Raw genomic sequence first — 23,884 nt, forward strand, 5'->3', positions numbered from 1 at the left:
TCAAACTCACAACCCTGAGATGAAGAGTTGCATACTCCCCTGACTGAGCCAGCCAGCACCCCCGTTCTTTGTTCTTTTTAATGGATGACTAATAGTCCACTGTATGGATATTGTACATTTTGTTTTTCCATTCATCAATTGATGATTATTTGGGTTGTTTCTTCTATTTGGCTATTATGAGTAATGTTGCTATAAACAGTAATGTACAAGTTTTTGTGTAGACGTGTATTTTCACTTCTCATGGGTGTATACCTAGTAGTGGGTTTTTGGGTTATATGTTAACTCTAATTCTTTGAGGAACTGCCCAACTGTTTTTGCAAAATGGCTGCACCATTTCATATGCTAACCAACAAAGTATAAAAGTTCCAATTTTTCCACATCCTTGCCAATATTTGTTATTATCTGTCTTTTTTGATCATAGCCATCCCAGTAAAGTGAAGTGGTATCTCATTGTGGTTTTGATTTGCATTACCCTGATGACTAATGAAGATGAACATCTTTCCATGTGTTTATTGGCCACTTGAATATCTTTTTGCAAGAGATCCTTTGCCCATTTTTAAATTGAAGTATTTGTCTTTACTGTTGAATTTTAAGAGCTCTTTATATATTTTGAATACTAGTCCCTTATCACATATACTATTTACAAATATTTTCCTTTATCCTATGGATTGTCTTCTTTCTTTCTTCCTTTTCATTTATCCTTTTTGATTTATGAGAGGAGAAAGTTTCATGGAAAGTCACAACAACCCAGAATCTGCAAAAACTAAAAATCAATGTATCATTTTGATGATGGCATATTGTCAGTTCATCAGACCAACTACCCCTCCTCACTTTGAGGGAAAATTGAAAAGCTGAGCAAAATGTAAAATGAATTTATCTGAAGATCATTAAAGAGGTAGACCAAAGATGAGGGCTTACCAACCAACCATTAGAAAAGGAGAATGACTCAGTCAGGTGAGCCCAGGACTCAGGGATAACTCTTTTTTTGTTTTGTTTTTAACTTTTTTTCTAATTTTTATTTATTTTTTTTGAGAGAGTGAGCACATGTGTAAACGGGGAGGGGCAGAGGGAAAGAGAATCTTAAACTCAGCATGGAGCCTGATGCAGGGCTCAATCTCACAACTGTGAGATCGTGACCTGAGCTGAAATCAACAGCTGGACACTTAACCGACCAAGCCACACAGGCATCCTTAACTTTTTACTTTATATTATTGTGGTAAGAACACTTACTATGAGACCTACCTTCTTAACAAATTTTTAAGTGTTTTAGGCAGTATTGTTAACTCTAGGTACAGTATTGTTAACTCTAGGCAGTATTGTTAACTCTAGGTACAATTTTGGACACCAGATCTCGAGAACTTACCTTGCTTAACTGAAATTTTATGCAGCTTGACTGGCAACTCCCCATTTCCTCTTACTTCTAGTTGTTGGTAACCACCATTCCACTCTTTGATTTTACGGTTTTGACTATTTTAGATACTTCATGGAAGTGAATCATGTAGTACTTGCAATGTTGTGACTGAATTATTTCACTTAGCATAATTTCTTCCAGGTCCATTCACATTACGACAGATTACAGATTTTTTTTTTTTTAAGCTGAACAATATTCCATTGTATGCATATACCATGTGTTCTTTATCCATTCATCACTCAGTGGACATTTAGGTTGCTTTCACGTCTTGGATGTAGTGAATAGTGCTACAATAAACATGGGAGTGCTAATATCTCCTCAAAATTCTGATTTCAATTCTTTTGATAAATTCCCAGAGTGGGATTGCTGGATCATATGGTAGTCCTAATTTTAGTTTTTTTAAAAAAATTTTTTAATGTTTATTTTTCAGAGAGAGAAAGAGAGAGAGAGAGCAAGTAGGGGAGGAGCAGAGAGAAAGGGAGACACAGAATCCGGAGCAGGCTCCAGGCTCTGAGCTGTCAGCACAGAGCCCAATATGGGGCTTGATCCCACAAGCTGTGAGATCATTACCTGAGCTGAGATCAAGAGCTGGACACTTAACTGAGCCATCCAGGCACCTCACATCCTCCCCAACACTTGTTGCCTTTTGATTTTTTTTTTGTTTGTTTGTTTTTTGATAATAGCCATCCTGAGTAGTGTGAGGTGACAGCTCATTATGGTTTTTAATCTGCATTTCCATGATGGTTAGTGACTTGAACATCTTTGGTTTGGTACCAGGGTAACATTGGCCTCAAAGAATGAGGTGGAAAATGTTCCTTCCTCGTTTAGTTTTTGGAAGAGTTTGTGAACTGCTGATATTAATTCTTTAAACACTTGGCAGAGTTCATTAGTGAAGTGATTTGGACCTGGCCTTTTCTTTGTAAGAAGTTTTGTTATAGGTCTAGTTAGATTTTCTCTTCTTGAATCGGTTTTGTGGGAATAAGCTTAGGAATTTTCTGAGCCTCTGCCAATGGGTTAACAAGGCATAAAGAATTAGAAAGTCATAGGATGTTCACACCCAAGTTTGGGTAAACAAGATTAGGTAAGTAAGATTAAATAAGGTGGAGCAAAGGCCCCACTATAGATAGGGCAGGGCAAAAGCCCCAGTATAGGTAAGGCCTGGGCACAGGCCTCAGTATTGATAAGGTGGGACAAAGGCCCCAGTATAGGACAAATGTATATGAGGTAAACAAGATTAGGTATTCAGGGTGGAAACAACCCCCAATTTAGTACTTACAATAGCAGAAAGCTGCTTTGGCAGGAAGGAAGGACCAAATTAGGTGAACAGGTAAATAAGGCTAGAGACTGAAGCAGGGCAAAGTTGCCCAGAGGGGAGCTAATTAGCAAAAGAAAGGTGTCTTGTTGACCCTGAGGTAGCATGCTCTGTCTTTCTTGTCCCCTAGACCAGTTTAGGTAAACAGAGGTGGTGCCTCATGTCTGCTATAAACAACCTTCTGCCCAACACCAGGATTTTGTTTTGTATTAACCCAAATCCCTAACCCCCCGCATATCTTCAAAACCCCCTTTCCCTCACGCCCATGAGTTAATGTTCACGATTTCACCGTCTCTTTGTGCACACCCATCACCACGTTTGTAAGCCTTCTGATCCTAATAAAAACAGAACAAGGACCCTTACCCGGGGCTCTTGTCTTCTCCTGGACATCAGCTTCTCTCTCGCATTTTTAATTCTGCATCCCACTTTCTTGCTAGACAAGAAAGAACTCCAGACCCAGAGTCTACGACACAGTTTTAGTAGTTTGCATGCTTCTAGGAGTTTGTCCGTTTCATTGAAGTTATCTAATTTATTGCCATGTAATGTTGATAGCTTTCCCTTATTTATAATCCTTTCTATTTCTGTAAGGTTGTTAGTGATATCTTTCCTCTTTTATTCCTGATTTCAGTAATTTGAATCTTCTTTTATTTCCTTGGTCCCTCTGGATAAAGACTTGTCAATTTTGTTAAACTGTTCGCAGAACCAACTTCTGGTTTCATTGATTTTCTGTATTGTTTTGTATTCTCTTTGTCATTTATTTACACTCCAATATTTCTTCCTCCCTTCCTAGTGATTGCGTTCAGTATGTTTGCTCTTCTTTTTCCAATTTATTAAGGTGGAGAGTTAGGTTTTGAGATCTTTCTACCTCTTTAATATAGGCCTTTACAGCTATAAATTTCCCTCCAAACACTTCTTTAACTACATCAAGTAAGTTTTGGTATGGTGTATTTTTGTTTTCATTCATATCAAAGGATTTCAAAATTTTTCTTACGGTTTTTTTTTTCTTTAACCCACATATTGCCACATTCCCAACATTTCCATCTGTTATGGATGTCTAATTTTATTCCATTGTGGCCAAAGATCATCCTTTGTATAATATCTCAATCTTTCTAAATTTATTGAAAGTTGTTTTATGGCTTCATATATGGTCTATCCTGGAGAATGTTCCATATGCACTAGACAATGTGCATTCTGTGGCTGTTATGTGGAGTGCATTGTAGACATTTGTTAAGTCTACTTGTTTTATGTGTTTTTCAGTTCTTCTATTTCCTTGTTGATCTCTCTCTCTAGTTGTTCTATCACTACTGAGAGTGGGATACTAAAGTCTCCAACTATTACCATTTTTGAATTGCAATTCACCTTTTAAAAGAGCATGTAGGAGAGACTGACTTTAAGGGTGTAATTTGGGATCCAATCTACCCTGGAATAAATCTTGACAGTTCTCACTAGGTCAAACAACTGGAACTTAAGGAGACATCTGAGACATCTCTATTTTCCTCCTTCCCTGCTGTACAAGTTCTTTGGTTTTCACTAGCACTAACTGAATCCCGAGGTAAATTCATCTCATCAGAGCTGGCATAGATGCCTCAGATGTTCCAAAACGAAGCAATATTAGTAGTCTAAAAATGACTACAGAGAGACCTGGTGGCTTACAACTAAAAGGAAAGCTGTGGAGATACTTAAGAGGTAGTAGAACATAGGATTAGATTTACCCAAGGTGCTTAATAAATGCAGATTCTTGAGCTCTATTCTAGATAAAATTTCTCAGGGCAGGGCCCCAAAACATATATTTTAATACTTCCAAGGTAATTCTTACACATACATACACACACACACACACACACACACACACACACACACACACGTCTAAGGATCTAGAGTCTGGTTGATAAGAGTGACAAGAACATTCTCTCAAAGGGACATTTATCTTTCAGACCACATTTCAATAGTTCATGGAAGTGAATACTTAATACATTTTCACAGAAATACTTAAAAAAATACCATGTTTCAGAATCTATACTACCTGGGCAGATTATTCTGGTGTTGAGCACAGGCAGGTTTTCTTTGCTGGTTGCCACAGCTGGACCAGGGCCAGAGTCAGTTTGGGAACGACTTGCCCGGCCATCTGGAGACCGAGGTGCAGGTGCAGTTTTAACTGTTGGCAAAAAGTCCCAATTATAAAAAAGATAATGGTAAAGCTATTAAAGTAAGCAAGTCCTTATAAATTCAGGACATAAGATAGTTTAATGCATGTTGAAATCAATTAGCAGAACTGAAAATATTACATTGTGTTTACCTATTCTTTTCCCTTTGTTTTCACTTTCTTGAGATTTACTGAACGGAGGGATTCTGCCACGGGTTTTGATCACTCATTTCAAACAGATGGAGATCAGTAGAACATAGACGCCTATCATAATTAAAGCTCAGTAATACTCATAATTTGAACGTGACCAACCCATAGTGTTTTATGTAGGTGATGAATCGTGGGAATCTACCCCCAAGACCAAGAGCACACTGTATACACACTGTATGTTAGCTAACTTGACAATAAATTATATATATACATATATATATATATATGTATATATATAAACAAAGATAAAAAGAAACTTTGAAGCCTGATGACTTTTGCAAATGGAACATATGTGTTATAATGTATACTACCAATGCATTCTTTTTGTCATAAATGTTGAGTGATCAGAATTAATTAACATAGTTCCTACAGCTAATGTGCAAAACATGAGTTAACATCGTCTTCTATACATGAAAGGAAGATGGTATTTTTTTTCAAATGAAACCGACATGTTTCCTGCACTTCTCAATTAATTATAAATTCATAACAATGATTTACCCAGAACGGTTCTATCATATTCTTGTAAATGCTCAATACATTTAAAAAGTTATACCAAACCAGAATTTTTCTCAAAGTAAACAAAAAAGGAGATTTAATTCTGTCTAAACTGGGGTAATTTTTAATGGAGAGCAAATAGTATCTTTAACTCAATTAGGAGCTATTGGCAGGTGTTTTAAAAAAACCAGTAATCCTCAAACTCAATTTAAAAATACTTGAAAATTTAATTATCTTTACTCTCCCTAAGACTAATTACAAACTAACCATATTAATCTTACACTCTCTTCTGTCTCTTCAAAAACAGTCCAGTTGTACTAAAGAAAAGTAGCAGAACAGCTCACTTTTTTCTTTTTTTTTGGACAGATGTGAGACCTGGGGCTAATTTCTAATAAAAACAATCTTTTGATATTCATCTCTGATCAAAAGCAGACAGCATCTTAGTGACTAAGATTGATGTAATATTGCAGGTAACTAAATTACTGTTTCATGGTTTTTCTTAAACATAACATCTCATTGATCATAGTAACATACTGTATTATACATTTCAGGCATATGAATTATTGCATAATTTAATAATATAATGAATGTTCTTAAAAAAATAACGATTATTTAATACAGAAATGCTTCAATTGCTACTGACTCCCACTAAATTGGATTACTAGCTAGAAAAGAAAATCAAATATTGCAACATTAAAGACTTGTATAAATTTATGTCTATTTCAGTATCAATATCTATAGTTGCATACCCATATGTTTCAGTTTTCTTTGCAGACTACAATGCAAGTGCTCAATTCATGAGACTATAGTAAGATGGGATGGTAGCTGGTTGGAAAACCAGCTACCGTTTTACAGTGAGTGCTGAAAAACCAATCGTCCCAAGAGAGCCTTCCTTATCTTAGGGAAAATTGTCATGCAGCATATTGTAAGAATGCCATTTGCAGTCCTGCTTAAGTCAACTTCGTTAAGGGATGAAAACATACAAGTCAGCTTATTAAATTCTAGATGAAGTAAATTTGAGACGATACAATGAAGCTTCCAAAGATTTTGACAGGATGTAATGGTAGATCCAAATTGAAAAGATAAAAGTTCAGAGGGATGAGCGTAAACTACTATCATTAGATTTAAAAAAAAAATCACTTGCACAAAACAGGAGGAAAACAGGCTTATATGGCATTACTATAGAACACTCCATAACAAGAACTCTTAGGGAAGCCTTCGAAAACCAAAATTGCCCAGAATGTGTAGTGTATGGCTAGCGGTGTGCTATTATCTGGAGGGCTGCATTCAAAATGGGGCATCATATTGACCAATTGAGTGCAACCAGAAAAACAAAAAAGTTTGAAATCAAGTTAAAACTTGGTAAAAGAATTAGGAGATAATATGGAAAAGAAGATATAAGGGGTAAAAGAGGATATGATGCCATGAAAGCTGTTTTCAAAGGTCTGCCACATGGTAGAGTTATCTTCAATACTGTGAGGTAATGTATAGGAAATTGTTTTTAACTATTCATAAAGCACCACACAAACGCTAGCAGTTGTTGCTATTAACATTATCACACATAAAACTCCATTAGTTAGTGTGATCATGGGTAGAAATTTAAGAAGAAAATATAAAGCTGAATATAGAGAAAAGCTTTCTAACAATTGAGAGCTGATGTTAAGAATGGGATGTATTGAAAGTGAGTGGCGGGGCATCTGGCTGGTTCAGATGGGAGAGCTTGGGACTCTTGATCTTGAGGTCATGAGTTCAAGCCCCACGCTGGGTGTAGAGATTACTTAAAAAAAATACAATATTAAGAAAAAAACAAAAGAAAGTGAGTGGCCATCTGTCAAGAGGGTTATAAAGTATGCCTGTGTTGGATTATATGCTGCGACAGGGACCGTTAAGGTCCCTACAGTCTAAGGTTATAGAGTTGAGTCATGTGCTGAAATAGGTACACGTAAAGTCTAAAAGGGCTAAGGTTGTAGAATATGTATGCATTGGTTGCATGCCAGACATGTGAGGTCTAATTTCAAAGTTGCTAAGAGTTTCACATATAATTAAGGAGAATTCTTTGGAAGTTAATGTAATTAGTAGCAACGGGCAGTGGCAGGAATAGCACTGGTAATAGTGATAATGACTGCAAACACTCTTTCAGAGCACTATGTACCTGACTCTATTCTAGGCGCTCCACATATCTTAACTTCCTCAACCTTCACAACAGGTAGGCATGTCATTATCTGCATTTCACAAACGAGGAAACCACAGAGAAATGAAGCAATCTGCCCAAGTGCATATGTAATGAAAATAAAGCAAAAGCTTAATGAACGCAGTTCTGATTTAATAGTGTTGACTTTTCATTAGTATTATGTGATTACTTTCATATTACTTCTCAGCTTCATTAATACTTTAATTTCTGCTTTGTTTTATTCTACTAAATTAACAGCTATTCCTTTATACAATCTGAAATATTAAAAATATAAATTCATCTTTGAACTTCAAAAGGCAACTACATATTAATTTCCTGGAAAAAATAATTTTAGTAGAGATAGGGTTGTAACTAGATGTGCAGTGATTTTAGAGATTAATTTAGCAATAGGAAATTCGCAAACCATCCGAGCTGATCAGTGGAATTCAAGGGACTGCTAAACTACTGAAATGCCAAATTCCGTGCCTGTGGGACCTACTGCTTTCACAGAATTCTCAAATGCATCTGTAGGCTAAAAACAGGTTAAAATCTGTTGATTTAGGTGTTTCTTCCTTTTTTCTTCAGGAAAATGAAGATATTTAGCTATGGTTGGTCCCAGAATCCTTAGATTATTATGATGATCTCCAGATTATCTGATAAAAAAGGGATGTGACTACTTGACAACACTCTAAATATTACCTTTATTATTTTACTATTCACGAATATCTAAGCTTTAACTTTTGAAAAGCCTTGTTAAAATTAAAATACAAAGTTTATTACAAACTGATAAGCCTTTTGAAAAGTAAAAGCAGAATTACATTTTATTGAATTCCAAAATAATTAGTTTTCTTACCAGTTGAAGGCTCTTTTGCACCATCATCTTTAGATTCTTCTTTAGATTCATCTGTTTCTGTGCTATCATTATCGAATGACTGGCTAACTGGTTCACAAGGGTGAACACTCTGTTCATCCAGAACTTTAAGTAGTAGGGGAGAAATATGTTTGGACAAGTAAAAGTAAAATCCATAAATATTAATGTATGCTTAAAAAGGAAAATGAAACATAAACCAAAAGAAATTCCATATTCACAAATTAACGCTAGTTGATAAGTTTGGGGTGATGTCTCTAAGTACTACAGATTATACAATTAAATATTTAAAATTGTAAAAGTTATATTTTTACCAGAAGAAAAAAATTTAAAATTTGAGAATGAAATACAAGTCCAACTACAAGTTATACCTATAAAAGGGATTTCAACATTAATTTTTAATTAGAGTTAACTTTAGTCCACTATTCAAATTCTAAGAGAGGTATATACATTATATTAATACAAAAAATTAAAATATAGGTGGAGCTTTTACAAACTCTTTAAAAAACAACGTAAACATTCAGGAAACAAATTTAAGGAAGTATTTTCAAAGTAGTTTACAGGTTTGATTTTCTTTGAGAACTCAACAGATTCTAATGACATAAAAGATATTTAAAATTTTATAATTATTACTTAATTTTCAATTATTTCCAGTGTACTTTATCTCTGAGATGTTACTTTATTTAACATCTTTAACATATTTAACAATAAATATGCTGATCCTTACTACTAAAACAAGAGAGGGGATAAATTTCATTCTAATGGCCCTATCTTCTGTCTTGCCTGAACATTTTCTATGTGTGTATAGCCTGACCAGTGTGAAAATTCCATTGTGCTTGCAATATAAGAATGCTGCTAACTTCTTCAAAAGCTGATTTTGTTCATGTGTACCTTTGCCGGCTTCTTCAATGACTTGCCTCACTGCTTTCTTTAAACTGTTTGCCCGCAACATTATTTCGTTTGGTCTCACAGCTTTCTGGGAGGAAGGTTTTGCAGGGTCATCGGTGAGTTGTTCTTTGTTTTCACACAAAGATTCTTCACTGGAAGATTCCACGGTATCTTCTTCTACAATGAGAGAGCTGATGCCTGGGAGAACGGGGGCAGCCTGGGAATCTGTGTGCAAAGCTTGAAGCAGTTGTTCAAGCTTTTCATTTAGGACTGAACACTAAGAAAACAAAAATACACTAATGAGTCTCCATTTGGTGGGAATGGAAAATGATAATTTAAGTGAACGGCTTCTGATTTTAGAGGAAAGATGCCTATATTAATATTTACCATTAACAGGCCATCTATTATAAATTATACTTTAGATAGTTTATGGACTAAGTAATCTATCATTTTTAAAAGAAGTACAATTATGTGAATTTTTACATGCACGTCCAGAATATTCCAATTCTACCATCTTTATATAACTATTTTCCCTTAAAAGAAAGTCTCTATTATCTTTATGAAGTTGTTTTTTCTTAAAAGAACAAACACATTAAAGTGACACATTACGCAGAAAATTTACACGTTACACAGAAAATTTATGCATTATACAGAATATTGCATAAACTTTTTAAAGTAATCAATGTATGGTACTGTTTTGAGCATCACAAATTGCAGGTCTGGCTGAGCCTTGGTAAGCTCTCCTTCAAAGCTTTGGTTTTAAAAGGAGTGAAGGACACCTAAGGGATTAATGGCTCAAAAAAAGAGCAAAAAAGGAAAATGCACAATGATAAAGAAGTAAAAGAAGATGGAGAAAGAAAAACCAGCTCTCGGACCTTGTTTCTGTCTGCTTCTCTTGAATGACTATGGGTAAAGAAATATTTTGGACGGAAGCTGTTGATGTGACTGCCTAATTTACCTTTTATTCCACACAAGTTCCAGTTCCTTCCGCCTCCATTTATTGGCCTTTGATGTCATGCTAACACAAGGTTACAGTGGAAATAGTTAACAGAAAAAAGTGTGGCTACAGAGTCCTTTCTGAAGCTCTCCACAGAGTAGAAAAACAAGAAGAAAAGAGGCTGAAAATGTCAAATGTATGTTTACTTCTATTTTCTTTTCCTTTCACTCAGTTAAACCACCATCGACAGCATGAATCTGGAGGAGACCATTCCTTTTCAAGCCCAAGAACCTTTTGTAAGAACTCCCTGTCATGAACATATGAGAGCAAAGAGAGTAGCTTTTAAGTTTCTCATGTTAGCCTCAGAAAGCTCATAAAGGGGGAAAAAAAGTCTATAAAGAAAAAGGCAAAGCAAGAAACAGAACCCTGAAAGGGACCAAGGGCCATACTGTCTGGGGAACCTAAGGAATGGCGCTAAGATGGACGGACGGAGGCTGACGCCCAGTTTGCCTGGAAATGGAAAGCCATTCCTCTCTCTGCACTGGAACACCAGTGGCTCTGCATCTCCCACCTGTGACCCGACTACTGTGCATTTCTCCTTCAAGATGTCAATCAGTGGGAAAAGGGAGTTGAGTTATAAAATTCGTGTTGTCAGATGGTTTTCAGTAATGCAGTTTTCCTACCAGATAACCGTAAAATAGAATATGTTTTAATCCCTTACATCTGATTCAAAAGGACTTTTTCTCTTGATTTAAGATGTTTTGGTAAGAAAGCCACTTAAGCAATCTAGCTGTAAAACACCGTTCAATGCCAGCATTGTTAGTCAAAACTTTCATGCTCTAAAGGTGACCTGCTTACTTTATTGGCCACAGCATCAGCTGCAACAGCATTTTCCAACGTTTTTTCGTATGCCTTCTCTACTTTGGCAACAAAGTCCTTTACAGTTTCACATAGGATCCTTTGAGGAAAAGAAATGGTGAAATTCAGTAAACCCAGTAGGCTGATTTGGTTTGATTGACAAACATTTGAAAAACAAGCACAATTAGGTAAACTATACCTAAAACAAGCACAATTAGGTCAAAATATAGGGACCATTTGTATAAAAAACCCATACTCTATCTGCTGTGTAACACGTACTGTAGAAGTTCAAGACATTCTAAGTGATAAACGGAAACGTACATGAATAAACTTTGCTCTATATAATTTAACTAACAGTCCTTTTAAGGTTATAATAAGTCCTTCTCAAATATTTAAATTAAATTCTTGAGAGGAGCATTTGTAGATCCCATTAAAAAATTTAAAGCATTATCTCTGGCATCTTATATATTTTCATAACAGAACTTGCAATGTTGAAAAAACAAGGATAAGTTTGTCACTTAAAGTTGTCACTGTCACTCTAATGTTCATTATCTGGGTATCTTGAAAGTATATTGTTCCTAAAGAGGAAAGAGATTGTGTAGCCAACCTGCCGCTTGGATTGAGTTATATTCTCTGCAAATCTATTTCCTTAAGGTGACCAGTATAGTCATAGGCAAGACTAATTTAATTTAGATTTTGTTAGTGTCAACAACATATGCTTTACTTGTTCCTTTTACATAAATTTGGTTTCTTTGCAATAGAAATAGATTAGGAGAAAAAATAATCTGAAACCCCAACACTGACAAAAATCTGTCTTTCAAAAGTCTTTGGGACTGGTGTTGAAACAATCCAACAGAATGGTATGTGACCAGCTTTTTGTAGCGTGGGCTTAGTGAGTCTGAAAACAAAATCAGAATTATTTTAAAACAATTATATTTCTCTTTATTATGGATACAGTTTAGGAATTTGAAGGAAAAAACAAGCAGGTTCCAGCAATTATTTTTTTCTATTATCCTCACAATTTTCTCTGGTATGTGAGTGATATAATGATTAAGTTTCCAGATATTTAAGTGTTATGAAATCAAGCCATTCAATAGATAGAGTACACACACACACTCCAAACGCTCACATTTATTATCTAAGAAATAAATGAATTATTCCTAACAATTTAACAATTTTTATTTTCTTTGTTGTTTTTTGGCAACCATCTCTAGATTTCACTCGGACAAAAAGTAGTATTTCCTAACCTTCAACCTTTCTGTTGGCTTTTTCAAAAATTTTTAAATTTTATTTATTGTTTATTTTCTTAATGTTTATTTATTTATTTTTGAGAGAGAGAGGCAGAGTGTGAGTGGGGGAGGAGCAGAGCGAGAGGGAGACACGGAATCGAAAGCAGGGTCCAGGCTCTGAGCTGGCAGCACAGAGCCCAAAGCGGGGCTTGAATCCATGAACCGTGAGATCATGACCTGAGCTGAAGTCGGACACTTAACCGACTGAGACACCCAGGCGCCCCTCTGTTGGCTTTTTAAAATCACAATTCTCCAGAGACTCTAGCTTACTATTTATTAGAGATGCATTCATGTGCTCCACCTCAAGGTTTGTCCTCTTTGTTCATGTATAGCACTTTTATAGAACTTGTTGAAATATTAAAGTGAGGCTATCGTGAAAGTTTTTCTATGAAGTTTACTGGAAGTTTCTCTAAGATGTCCCACCTCTAAGAAGAGGAGACACGGACAGTTTCCCCTCTTTACAGAACTCCAAAATAGACCTTTTCTTTGCTATTGTTACAACACTGCCCTGATATAATTTTCTGTCAGAATTTGTGAAATTGCATATGCCATAACATTATCATAACTACTTTTGCTGGCATTTTCCTAATTCTTAGGGACAGAGCCTGTTGGCCCATTGGCCTAGGAATGCAAGGGGCAACAAAGGTACCATGTTGTTGAGGCAGGTGGAGGCTGGAGGGGAGAGTACGATTCTGTGTTAGAGAATACTTGCCATGGAAGTTGTGGGGAAAATTAGAAGAAATGGTCTATCTTAGGATCCAGTAAGTTTCATATTCCAGAAGATATAAAATATGTACACTCGGGAGAAATGAACTAACTTTTTACTACACCTAAATAGTGACTGTAGAATTCTTAAAATTGAAATAAAACGTACGCTAGTATGATTTCAAAATCATACTACCTGGGAACTTGCAAACTGGAGAAAAGCAATTTAAAGACATATTTACTGTAGGGGTACCTGTGTGGCCCAGTCGGTTAAGCATCCAACTCTTGATTTCAGCTCAGGTCATGATCACCCTGTTTGTGGGTCCAAGCTCTGGACTGGACTCTGCACTGAAGGCACAGAGCCTACTTGGGATCCTCTCTCTCTTTCTCTCTCTCGCTCTCTCTTTCTCTCCCCCTCTCTCAATGTGCCTCTCCACTTGCTCTCTATCTCTCTCTCAAAATGAATAAAAAAATAAATAAATGTATTTACTATAATAACGTAAAAGACATTCTCCAACCGATATAGTTTCTACTTTAATGCATAGACTTCCAGAAAACAGGTTCAAAAATCAAATAAATGAAGTGGAACATGGATTTTCTCACAGAGTTATAAATATTTTTAATCCCTAATTATATTTTAAATTAATGTTAGTCATAACTTTGACAAGCTATTTCCAAGCATTTTATTTCTTTAGTTTTGTTCTCTTCCTTCCAAGTTGAACACAAATATGTAGTTGATTTTGCACCCAATATTCAGTTGGAGCCAACCATAGTCCACATTTAGCATGCTTGATGATTTCCACTATGATCTCAACCAGATTGTATTCATGGCATCTATACTTTTCACCACGAGTAGCAGTATCTTCATTTATCAATTTTTCACTTATTTTTTTAATAGTGGCAAATAACAATAAAACATGCAAACACTACATGCAGAAAAATATGGCAATGGTGCCCAAACAGATGTGTATATTGGCAGGCAGGTATCATCTGAAAAATTCATTTTCCATCTGATATAAAAAAGTTCCAATCAGAAATTAAAGATGATTTTCAAATATCAATGCATAATATATAAAAAAAAACCCATTACCTCTCTGTGCTCTGAGGAAAGATTGTAATAACTACATATCTTATCTCATCTATTTAATGGGGGAGAGGAGCTAGCCTAAATTATCTCTAAGATAGATTCCAAATCTAAAATCCTATGGTTCTAGGGGCATCTGGATGGCTTAGTCGTTTAAGTGTCCGACTTCAGCTCAGGTCTGATCTCACCGTTCTTGAGTTCTAGCCCCATATCAGGCTCTGTGCTGACAGCTCAGAGCCTGGAACCTGCTTCTGATTCTGTGTCTCCCTCTCTCTCTGCCCCTCCCCCACTCGCACTCTGTGTCTCTCTCAAAAATAAATAAACATTAAAAAATATAAATAAAATAAAATTCTATGGTTCTATGGCAATAGTTCCAATCTTACTATTTTTTTCTGGCCAGTGATCCCATATTCTAAGAAGTTTTATCCTCAGAACAACTTGCATTTACTTAATAACTTTGCTTTGTATTTTTATTAATAAATGACATCTATAATTGCTAGCTAATGCTTCTGATTCTCAGAAGGTAACTCATGTTTACAAAATTTCAAAATCAAAGAAATGTTGACATTATGTTGGTTAGTTCATAGTAACTACGTTAGTTAACCTACATATTAGCTATGCTAATGGAATATAGCATTTCCATAGTATTTTCAGCATTTAAAAAATAGTTAAAACAGCTTAGTCTCCTGGGAATTACTATTTTATAAAACAAGTTTAAACATGCACAAGGAGGTTAAAACATTCTTCCTGAATATTATATCATTTAACAAGTAACTAGCACTATCAAAGGAAGGGAATTATTTATGTCATCTAGGTGGTGGTTACAAGAATGTGTATGTGTTGGGGCGCCTGGGTGGCTCAGTCGGTTAAGTGTCCGACTTTGGCTCAGGTCATGATCTCATGGTCTGTGAGTTCGAGCCCCGCGTCAGGCTCTGTGCTGACAGCTCAGAGCCTGGAGCCTGTTTCAGATTCTGTGTCTCCCTCTCTCTCTGCCCCTCCCCTGTTCACGCTCTGTCTCTCTCTGTCTCAAAAATAAATAAACGTTAAAAAAAAATTAAATTAAAAAAAAACAAAAAAAGAATGTGAATGTGTGTGTGTATTCTTTTCTCTCATCACTTAAGTTATACCTTTATGATTTAGGTACTTTACCGTGTATATGTCATGCCTTGATAACAATTTATTTTACCTTATTTTATTTTTATTTACTTTATTTAACTTTTATTTAATTTAATTTAAATTTAATTTTATTTTAGAGAGAGAAAGTGAGAGTGAGTGAACATGACTGGGGGAGAGGGGCAGAGAAAGAGAAAGAATCTTAAGCAGGCTCCATACTCAGCATGGAGGCCGATGCAGGGCTCGATTCCATGACCATGAGATCATGACCTGAGCCAAAATCAAGAGTTGGATGCTTAACTAACTGAGCCACCCAGGTGCCCCGAAAAAAAAATTTTTTTTAAGCAGGGAGAACTATTTTATACTTTACAAGTCTTTTTTTTCTTTCTTTCTTTTTTTTTTTTTTTTTAACATTTATTCATTTTTGAAAGGCAGAGAGAGACAGAGCGCGAATGGGGGAGGGGCAGTGAGAGGGAGACACAGAAACAGAAGCAGGCTCCAGGCTCTGAGCCATCAGCACAGAGCCCGACGCGGGGCTCGAACTCACGGACTGCGAGATCATGACCAGAGCCGAAGTCGGCCACTTAACCGACTGAGCCACCCAGGCGCCCCTATACTTTATAAGTCTTAAAGGGACATATAACCCAAATGCAATAATTGAACCTTGTTTGGTTCTTGACTTGAATAAAACAACTGTTTAAAAAAAAACTTTGAGATAATTAGGGCAAATGGAATACGGATCGAGATGGTCTTAGAGAATTATTACTAATTTTATTAGACTTTTTAATAAGATTATTAGGCATATATACTGAAACTAGAATAAAAGGATTTCTGGGATTTGCTTAGAGATACTGTAGCATGGAAAAGTGGAAGTGGATGACAAAATTTTGATAGACACTGAAGCTGTGTGATGGGTATGGTGGGAAACCATTTTACTAGTCTCTCTACTTTTATGTATGTTTGAAAATGTTCATAACAAAAATTAAATTTAAAATATACTATATTAATGGTACAAATTTACTACATTTTGTCCTTTCTTTTCAGTCTTAAATCTTTTTATGGCAAATCCCCTAAAATTTTAATCTGGGGTTATAAAGGCAAGACAGCTGGGCAGTATGGGAGCACACAGGAGTGACAAGAGGGGACCAGGGTTGGAATAGAATCTGCTTAGAGGCAAACGAAGGTCAGAGAGAAATCCAAAGCTAAAGTTAATAATAGTGGAGCCTAGACAAAGAGCCAGGCCAAGGTCAAAGAAAAATTTGAATGTAATTGATTAAAACATGAGATGATGATACCATAATTTAATATAGCACTCCAGAGTTTATAAGCTCTATATTTATTTTATTACTCAACTTAAATCTCCTAGCAGTTCCATGAGAGAGGAAGGACATTCCTACACTTGATAAAACAGACCTGGGCCACAAAGCTACTAAATGGTTGAATCTCAGCTAGGACCTCAGATTTACTTCTACTTGGCCCAATACTGTGACTTTCAAACTGTGTTTTTCAATACTGTGTTTTTCAAACTGTTTTCCAGAAAGACTTCAAGGATTTTGCAAATACTTGATTCAAATTTCACTTAGAAATATAGGATATATAGGGGCGCCTGGGTGGCGCAGTCGGTTAAGTGTCCGACTTCAGCCAGGTCACGATCTCGCGGTCTGTGAGTTCGAGCCCCGCGTCGGGCTCTGGGCTGATGGCTCAGAGCCTGGAGCCTGTTTCCGATTCTGTGTCTCCCTCTGTCTCTGCCCCTCCCCCGTTCATGCTCTGTCTCTCTCTGTCCCAAAAATAAATAAACGTTGAAAAAAAAATTAAAAAAAAAAATATAGGATATATATATTTTTTTACATGCTCAAATAATCATTAGAAATATGACAGACAAGTAATATGTTGGCTTTCACTTTAGAATTCACAGTTTTTTTGGGAAAATCTTAGACTATATTTGATGCAGTTTTCAGCTATTTCTGTATTTTATTTTGGTTACATGTTAGTAAGGAAATTGTCTTCAATAATCAAAATAAAATACAGAAATAATTAGAAACTGCATCAAATAAAAAATTATAACTTATCTATAATCTCATTGCTTAATTTTTCTCACAAATGGCTAACAATTTAATCCTGTCCAATTTATTAATGACAACAAAATAGATTTTTAATTATTTAAATATTAGAATTCTACATAACATTTTGTTTAAAAGAAGACAAGGTTATAAGCCAATTATATCTCAGTTAAGAAACATATCAAATGTATAGAAGGCAGTAATCAAACACATCAAACACATGAAGGCCAATACCAAGAGATTTGCTAACATCCAAATTGGAAATATTTAAAATATTAACTGCACTAAAGAACAATTCTTTTTATAACTTGTTATAATTTTAAAAACTTTCCAATCAGTTTTCCATTTTTTCTAGCAATAGCTTCTAAAATGTCCTATAAAAAAAAGCATTTGATTCATAGAGCAAGGGTGGCAAGCGCAAATGTCTTCCTTGTAGAAGTAACTTAAGAAGTACCTAAGGAATGACGTGGGTATATTTATAAATTTGGCCCAGTATGAGGAAGGCCTAGGGAGTGCTGAGGCTTGGGAGAAACTGGAGATTTTTACATTTCACCATAAGCCATGCAACTTGTCAGAAAACACCCAACCAGGGGTGCCTGGGTGGCTCGGTCGGTGGAGCGTCCGACTTAGACTCAGGTCATGATCTCGCGGTTCATGGGTTCAAGCCCCATGTCGGGCTCTGTGCTGACAGCTCAGAGCCTGGAGCCTGCTTCCGATTCTGTGTTTCCCTGTCTCTCTCTGCCCATTCCCTGCTTGTGCCTCTGTCTCTCCCTCTCTCTCAAAAATAATAAACATCAAAAAAATTTAAAAAAAGAAAACGCCCAACCAAACAACAGCAGCAAAAACCCAGCAGCAGCACTGTGCATCAGAGCATCTGCTGCCCTCCTCTCTGGGCAACCAGTCTCCCCTGCCTTAAGCTGTTCCTTCCTATTATTCCTTAAGCAATACCCTTCCTATTGCTCAGCCCGGTTTCCTGTTCCTGGGGGTTATGGCAGCAAAAGCAGTCGTTACTGTATTTGTACTCTGTCACAAGCAAATTTGTTTGTAGTGATTTATCTGGTCTTCCCTTGAGTCTTTGCAAATTAAATATATAATATACTAAGGTTTGTGTATTTTTCCTCCCACTACTTCCCCAGTCCCTCACTCCCTTTCTTTACTTCTTCTTTGTCTCCTCTTTCTGTATAACAGTAATATTTCCTTGCTAAGCCAGAATCTTAAAGCATGCTTTGACCTTTGCTTATCAGTTGAAAATTTCAGCGGGTTTCACCCCTTACTCTAGTTGACTTTCCAGCTCTCAGGATATCAGTACAGGATATTTCAAAACTAAATTCTAAATTCCGGGCAGGCAACATTTAAGATAATAAAATCAAGTAGCTTTGGCTCCATGTACAGAATCAACTTAACTAAAATCTGATAACTTTGAATTAAAATATAATTATGGAATTCCAACATGCTGATAAATGTCACTTTGAAAAATCTCTTCAATATTTTCCCTTTCCTGATGGAAACAGTTCCTAAAGAGTAGTGTTTATGGAAATAATAAATTATGGTGAAATGTGTTTTCCACATTATAATCATAAATGCTTCTTTAAATAGGAACTTAGATTAATTAAACTCTAATTCATATCACAGCTTTCTGATAAAAATATTTCAGATTAAGCATTAAAAAACCCCTCTAAATATATACTTCACTGCAAATAAGATGCTAAAGTGATTTTTAAAAAAAACAATGCAAGTTTAGTATATCTAACTTTATAAGGTACTCTAACTTTATAAGTTACTTCACCAATATTTTGGGATGGGGGGAATCACAAAAAAAGTGACATAAATGGTAGGAACAAGCTGTCCTTTCATTTTCACCATATAACTCTTTCATGACTTGAACTCTGTTACTCACTTGGCAGATGATATGACCACGGCATGTTCATCAGAATTGAGGATTTTTGTAAGATGAGCTGCAACTGAGTCCTCATAAATTGTCATCTGAAAAAGTAAAGAACCTACACTGTATTATTGTTGCTGGCATTTATACAACTCCGTTTATTACCACTTCCAAAATGGGATCATTTAAGACACATGTGACACAGGGCCGTGAGTATAATGAATTATATGAAAAGTCATCATACAAAATAGATAAATACTTCCCTTCTATAAAAGGCTTTTAGTTTCTAAAATTCCTTAATCTGTAGTCTTAGAAAAAACCCTAAAATCCATTAAATTAGAAAAAAATGTCGAATGGCTGAACACATAAAGAACTCCTCCAGGTAGGCACAAAAAAAAGCCAGACAACCCAATGAAAAATGGGCTAAAGACTAGAAATTTAAAGAGGAGGATAAAAAAAAAAATGGTCCACAAACAGATGAAAGGAAATCAGCCTCATCAGCTGTCAGACAAACACAAAATAAAACCACAGTGAGGTTCCACTGTATTTGCCAGAAGAGTTAAAATGAAATAGCAGCAACAAGGCCTGGAAAATGCCAAATATTGGCAAGGTTGTGGAGCTACAGAAGTCTCATTCACTGCTGGTGGGAGAGCAGGCATTGATATAAACAGTCTAGAAAACTGCTGGGTGTCTTTCAAGGCCAAACATATGCATATAGCATAGGATCCAGCAATCCGATTTCCATACACACACACACACACACACACACACACACACACACACACACAAAGAAATGTGATGTGCGTTCACCAAAAGACATGTGACAGGAAACGTTCATAGCAGCATTCACTCAAATGCAGAATGGATAACACATCAGAGTATATCCTTGCAATGGACTAGATGGGGGCAATGAGAATGCGTGGTTTACAGCTATGCCATAACACGGATGAATCTCACAGACATAATGTTGAATAAAAGGATTCAGAAAAGAACTGCTTACAAAATGATTCATTTTATAAAGTGCAGAATGGACAAAAATAATCTATGCTGTTAGAAGCCAGGAGAGTGGTTCCTGGGGTGGGAGGGGAGGGTGGTGAATGGAAGAGGGCCTGTGGGGGCTCACAGCACGCTGATAATACTGCCTTGTGATCTGCATGTTGATTACATGGGTGTATTCAGCTTGTGGAAACTTACCAACTGTACATTTATGATTGGTGCACTTTTCTGGGTGCACAATTCAATAAAAAGTTTTTTAGAATGTTGAGTAGTCTGTCATACAGCCATGTAAATAAATCTCTCAAATTAGGAAGTAATCAAAATGCTCAGGGAGTCCTGTCTCCCCTTTTCTGTTTGACTCAAAATGTAAGATTCTGTTGAAAGAACAGATCTTCCTAATATGCAAACATGTGCACAGTATTTAAACAGCCTCTATTCAGAGCCTTCCATCAAATGTTTGCCTCCAATATGTACAACGTCCTACAGCTCAAAAATTTCCAGTGTAAACCACCTGCTCTGTTCCAGCTGGCCTCCTGTGTTCTTCCGCCCTTCTCTGATATCCTTTTGTTGCTTCTTACCCATTGGCACCAGGTCATTCAGACTTAAATGCAGATTCAGTTACCACCCCCCCCCCCCCCCTTAAAGCCTTCCTGACTAGCGTCTTTCCAAAGAGATCTCATTCCCGATTTTTGCCCAGTTCCATGAGTGGCTAATCAGTATGTCACTCTTTTAAATTTCTATCTTACTTTCTTCAGAGGCAGACCACGTATAGAAAGGAATTCTTACATTAAGGAAAGGATGGGAGGGGAGGAGCCTCAAAGCCTCACGCGATGTTGTGTTCACTTGCAAATCCACTTTATTCATCTTCCAGTGTAAACATTAAAAGTTGTATCTTTATACTCAAGATCAGAAAAATGAAAATACGTCTTTTAAAAAAGCAAAGAAAGGAAGTATTTTTCAAAATGATTAGTTTCGGGGCGCCTGGGTGGCGCAGTCGGTTAAGCGTCCGACTTCAGCCAGGTCAGGATCTCGCGGTCCGTGAGTTCGAGCCCCGCGTCAGGCTCTGGGCTGATGGCTCAGAGCCTGGAGCCTGTTTCCGATTCTGTGTTTCCCTCTCTCTCTGCCCCTTCCCCGTTCATGCTCTGTCTCTCTCTGTCCCAAATAAATAAATAAACGTTGAAAAAAAAATAAAAAAAAAATGATTAGTTTCATTTCTTTTCCCTACAGGATAGTCATAGAGCCTAAGAAGGTAGGGGAAAGTATTTTATACTCTCAGTAATTCCCTTTGAAATTACATGTAAAAATCCAAGTTTTTGCCTGTTAAAAATAAGAAAAGGCAAAGAATACAACCTCTTCCAGAGGAAAATGAAATAACTCTATGTCCAAAGATAAAATTATTGATGTCCCTTATTAAGCTATTATGTAGTCACTTAGAGTCAGGAAGGTAAGGTAAGAATAATAGTTAACATTTTTATTGTGTACAGACACTGTGATGAAGTATTCGATACATATTTATCCCATTAATTGTCCTGTTTTACAGCCAAGGAACCTAAGGCTCAGTGAAGTTGTGTGATTTTCCCACGATCCTGGGCTAATGAAGGAAAGACAAACTAGGGGGCCAGGTCTGCAGCTTATCCCACTATTATTCCCGCCCCACCCCCCACCCCCCCACTCCAAGCAAGTCCTGATCTTTGGTTAACTGTCAAATATAAATTTTGTCATTTCTCAAGTGCACCATTATACCAGCCTTGTAGCTGGGATCCCTATATCTCTCTAACCCCTTTCAAATCATTCTCCACTTCATGATGCAATGATCTTTTTCCAAAGCACAAATATGAGCATGACACATCTCTGCCTAACATGTTAGAGGGGATCTTCCTACTTTCCAGACAGAGTCAAAATTCTTCAGCTAACACGCAACACCTTCCACAATTCCCAGGATTCTCCATGATCTGAACCCTCCTTCTCTCCACCGTCATGTCTTTTGATGCTCTTCCCTTGCCCATGAGCTCTAACTCAACAGAATTACTTGTAGTGTCCCAAATGTATGAAGGTCCTTACTATCAAGCTCTACATGATGCTCTTTTTCAACTGGCTAATTCCTACTTCTCTTTGTTTGTGCTGAAAACCCAGTTTAGGTACAATCTCTTCTGTAAAGACTTCACTGAACTTACCAGACTGAGAGCCCTCTCTTCTGTGCAGCCATTATACCCTGAAAATAACCTAAACATAGCTGATCATTTATTGTCTGTCCCTCAAAATACATTCTCCAGCTTTCTCGCTTTGTGGCATCCTTAATGTCTGAATGATTTTGTCACATACCCCTAGGCCTAAAGGAACAGCTAACAGTAGTTAAGTACACACAACTTAGTATTTATGTCCTAACAACTTAATAGCCGCTTGAAAAAATAATACACATAGATTAAAAGAAAAAATAGTATCATATTTAACTCTTAAATAACGAGCTGTGAGCCTGTAGGCACTGTGTACGTCTCAAGCTTTGGAATCAGATTGGACAAGAACTCTCTCATTTCCTATTCAACACTGACTTTTGTGTGGTGTTTGCTTTTTGTCACAGTGACTACTGAAAACCCAAGCTTCGCAAAAATGTGATGTCATCAAAAGAAGTGTAGTGCAATGATGTTTCAACTGTCCAGTACTTCAAGCTGTGTGCGGTCCAATAGATGTTGAGTATTACAATTAAATTCTCTTTGAAATTTGAACACATCTTATGGTAGCCCTCTGAATTCACCAGAGTGAGTGCCTGGAGGCCCCCTGCACACAGCTTGGGAATCGGCACTGTAAGCTGACTGGAGCTGGAGGGCAATCTTTTATGTCTACTCCCGGATGCCAACAGGCATTTAATATTGTTAAGTGAATGAAAAAATAACGTTATAACATCTTAGCATGCTGTTACCAAGCATCTAGGAAACAAAGAATTGAGGGGAGAGGAGCTTTCTATAAGAGTAAATCAAAAAAATAAACTAATAGGAAGAATTTCGCTTCCAGGGATTTGAAGCCATTCGTTCCTGTTGTCAGGATGGAGGTGCAGCAGTTCACATCCTCTTTTTTATGACCTTACCATTAATAAATGAGCATCTATTGACTCACTAGACTGGTGTGATTTGGGTATGATACAAAAGAGACTAAAAATATGACTCTTACATCAAAAAGCTTTGAAACCAATTGGAAAGCAATAGGAATCTGGCTTCCGAGAAACAGACAAGGTCAGAAGGCTTCGATGCCAAGATGCCCCTAGTTCCAAAAGTGTGTGGTATTTAGACAAAAAATTAACAGTAAGAATTTTTTATTAATTGCCTGCTTTGTGTCAGTCATGACACCAGATGACAATATAATGGTGAATGGATAACACGTTGCCGTACCGTGACAGTACAATTGCACCAAGATAATGGCAGGTGATAATGGAAGGGGACTATGGAACTCCCAAGAAGGAGACAGTAGT

At 36.6% G+C, this 23,884-nt stretch overlaps 1 protein-coding gene across 12 annotated transcripts in view; it reads right to left on the minus strand.

Moving 5' to 3' along the window:
* Nucleotides 1-23,884, minus strand: part of DGKH (diacylglycerol kinase eta) — a 191,923-nt gene that overhangs the window by 37,047 nt on the left and 130,992 nt on the right. For all 12 annotated transcript variants that reach the window (XM_023251911.2, XM_045053524.1, XM_045053521.1 and 9 more), the window contains 5 exons: nucleotides 19,441-19,526; nucleotides 11,293-11,392; nucleotides 9,501-9,774; nucleotides 8,595-8,717; nucleotides 4,747-4,878 (listed from right to left, as the gene is read on the minus strand). In XM_023251911.2, the coding sequence (XP_023107679.1) occupies nucleotides 4,747-4,878; nucleotides 8,595-8,717; nucleotides 9,501-9,774; nucleotides 11,293-11,392; nucleotides 19,441-19,526 (715 nt within the window). The remainder of the gene's footprint in view (nucleotides 1-4,746; nucleotides 4,879-8,594; nucleotides 8,718-9,500; nucleotides 9,775-11,292; nucleotides 11,393-19,440; nucleotides 19,527-23,884) is intronic.

This window comes from Felis catus, chromosome A1 (assembly GCF_018350175.1).
Source record: "Felis catus isolate Fca126 chromosome A1, F.catus_Fca126_mat1.0, whole genome shotgun sequence".
Classification (NCBI taxonomy): Eukaryota; Metazoa; Chordata; class Mammalia; order Carnivora; family Felidae; genus Felis; species Felis catus.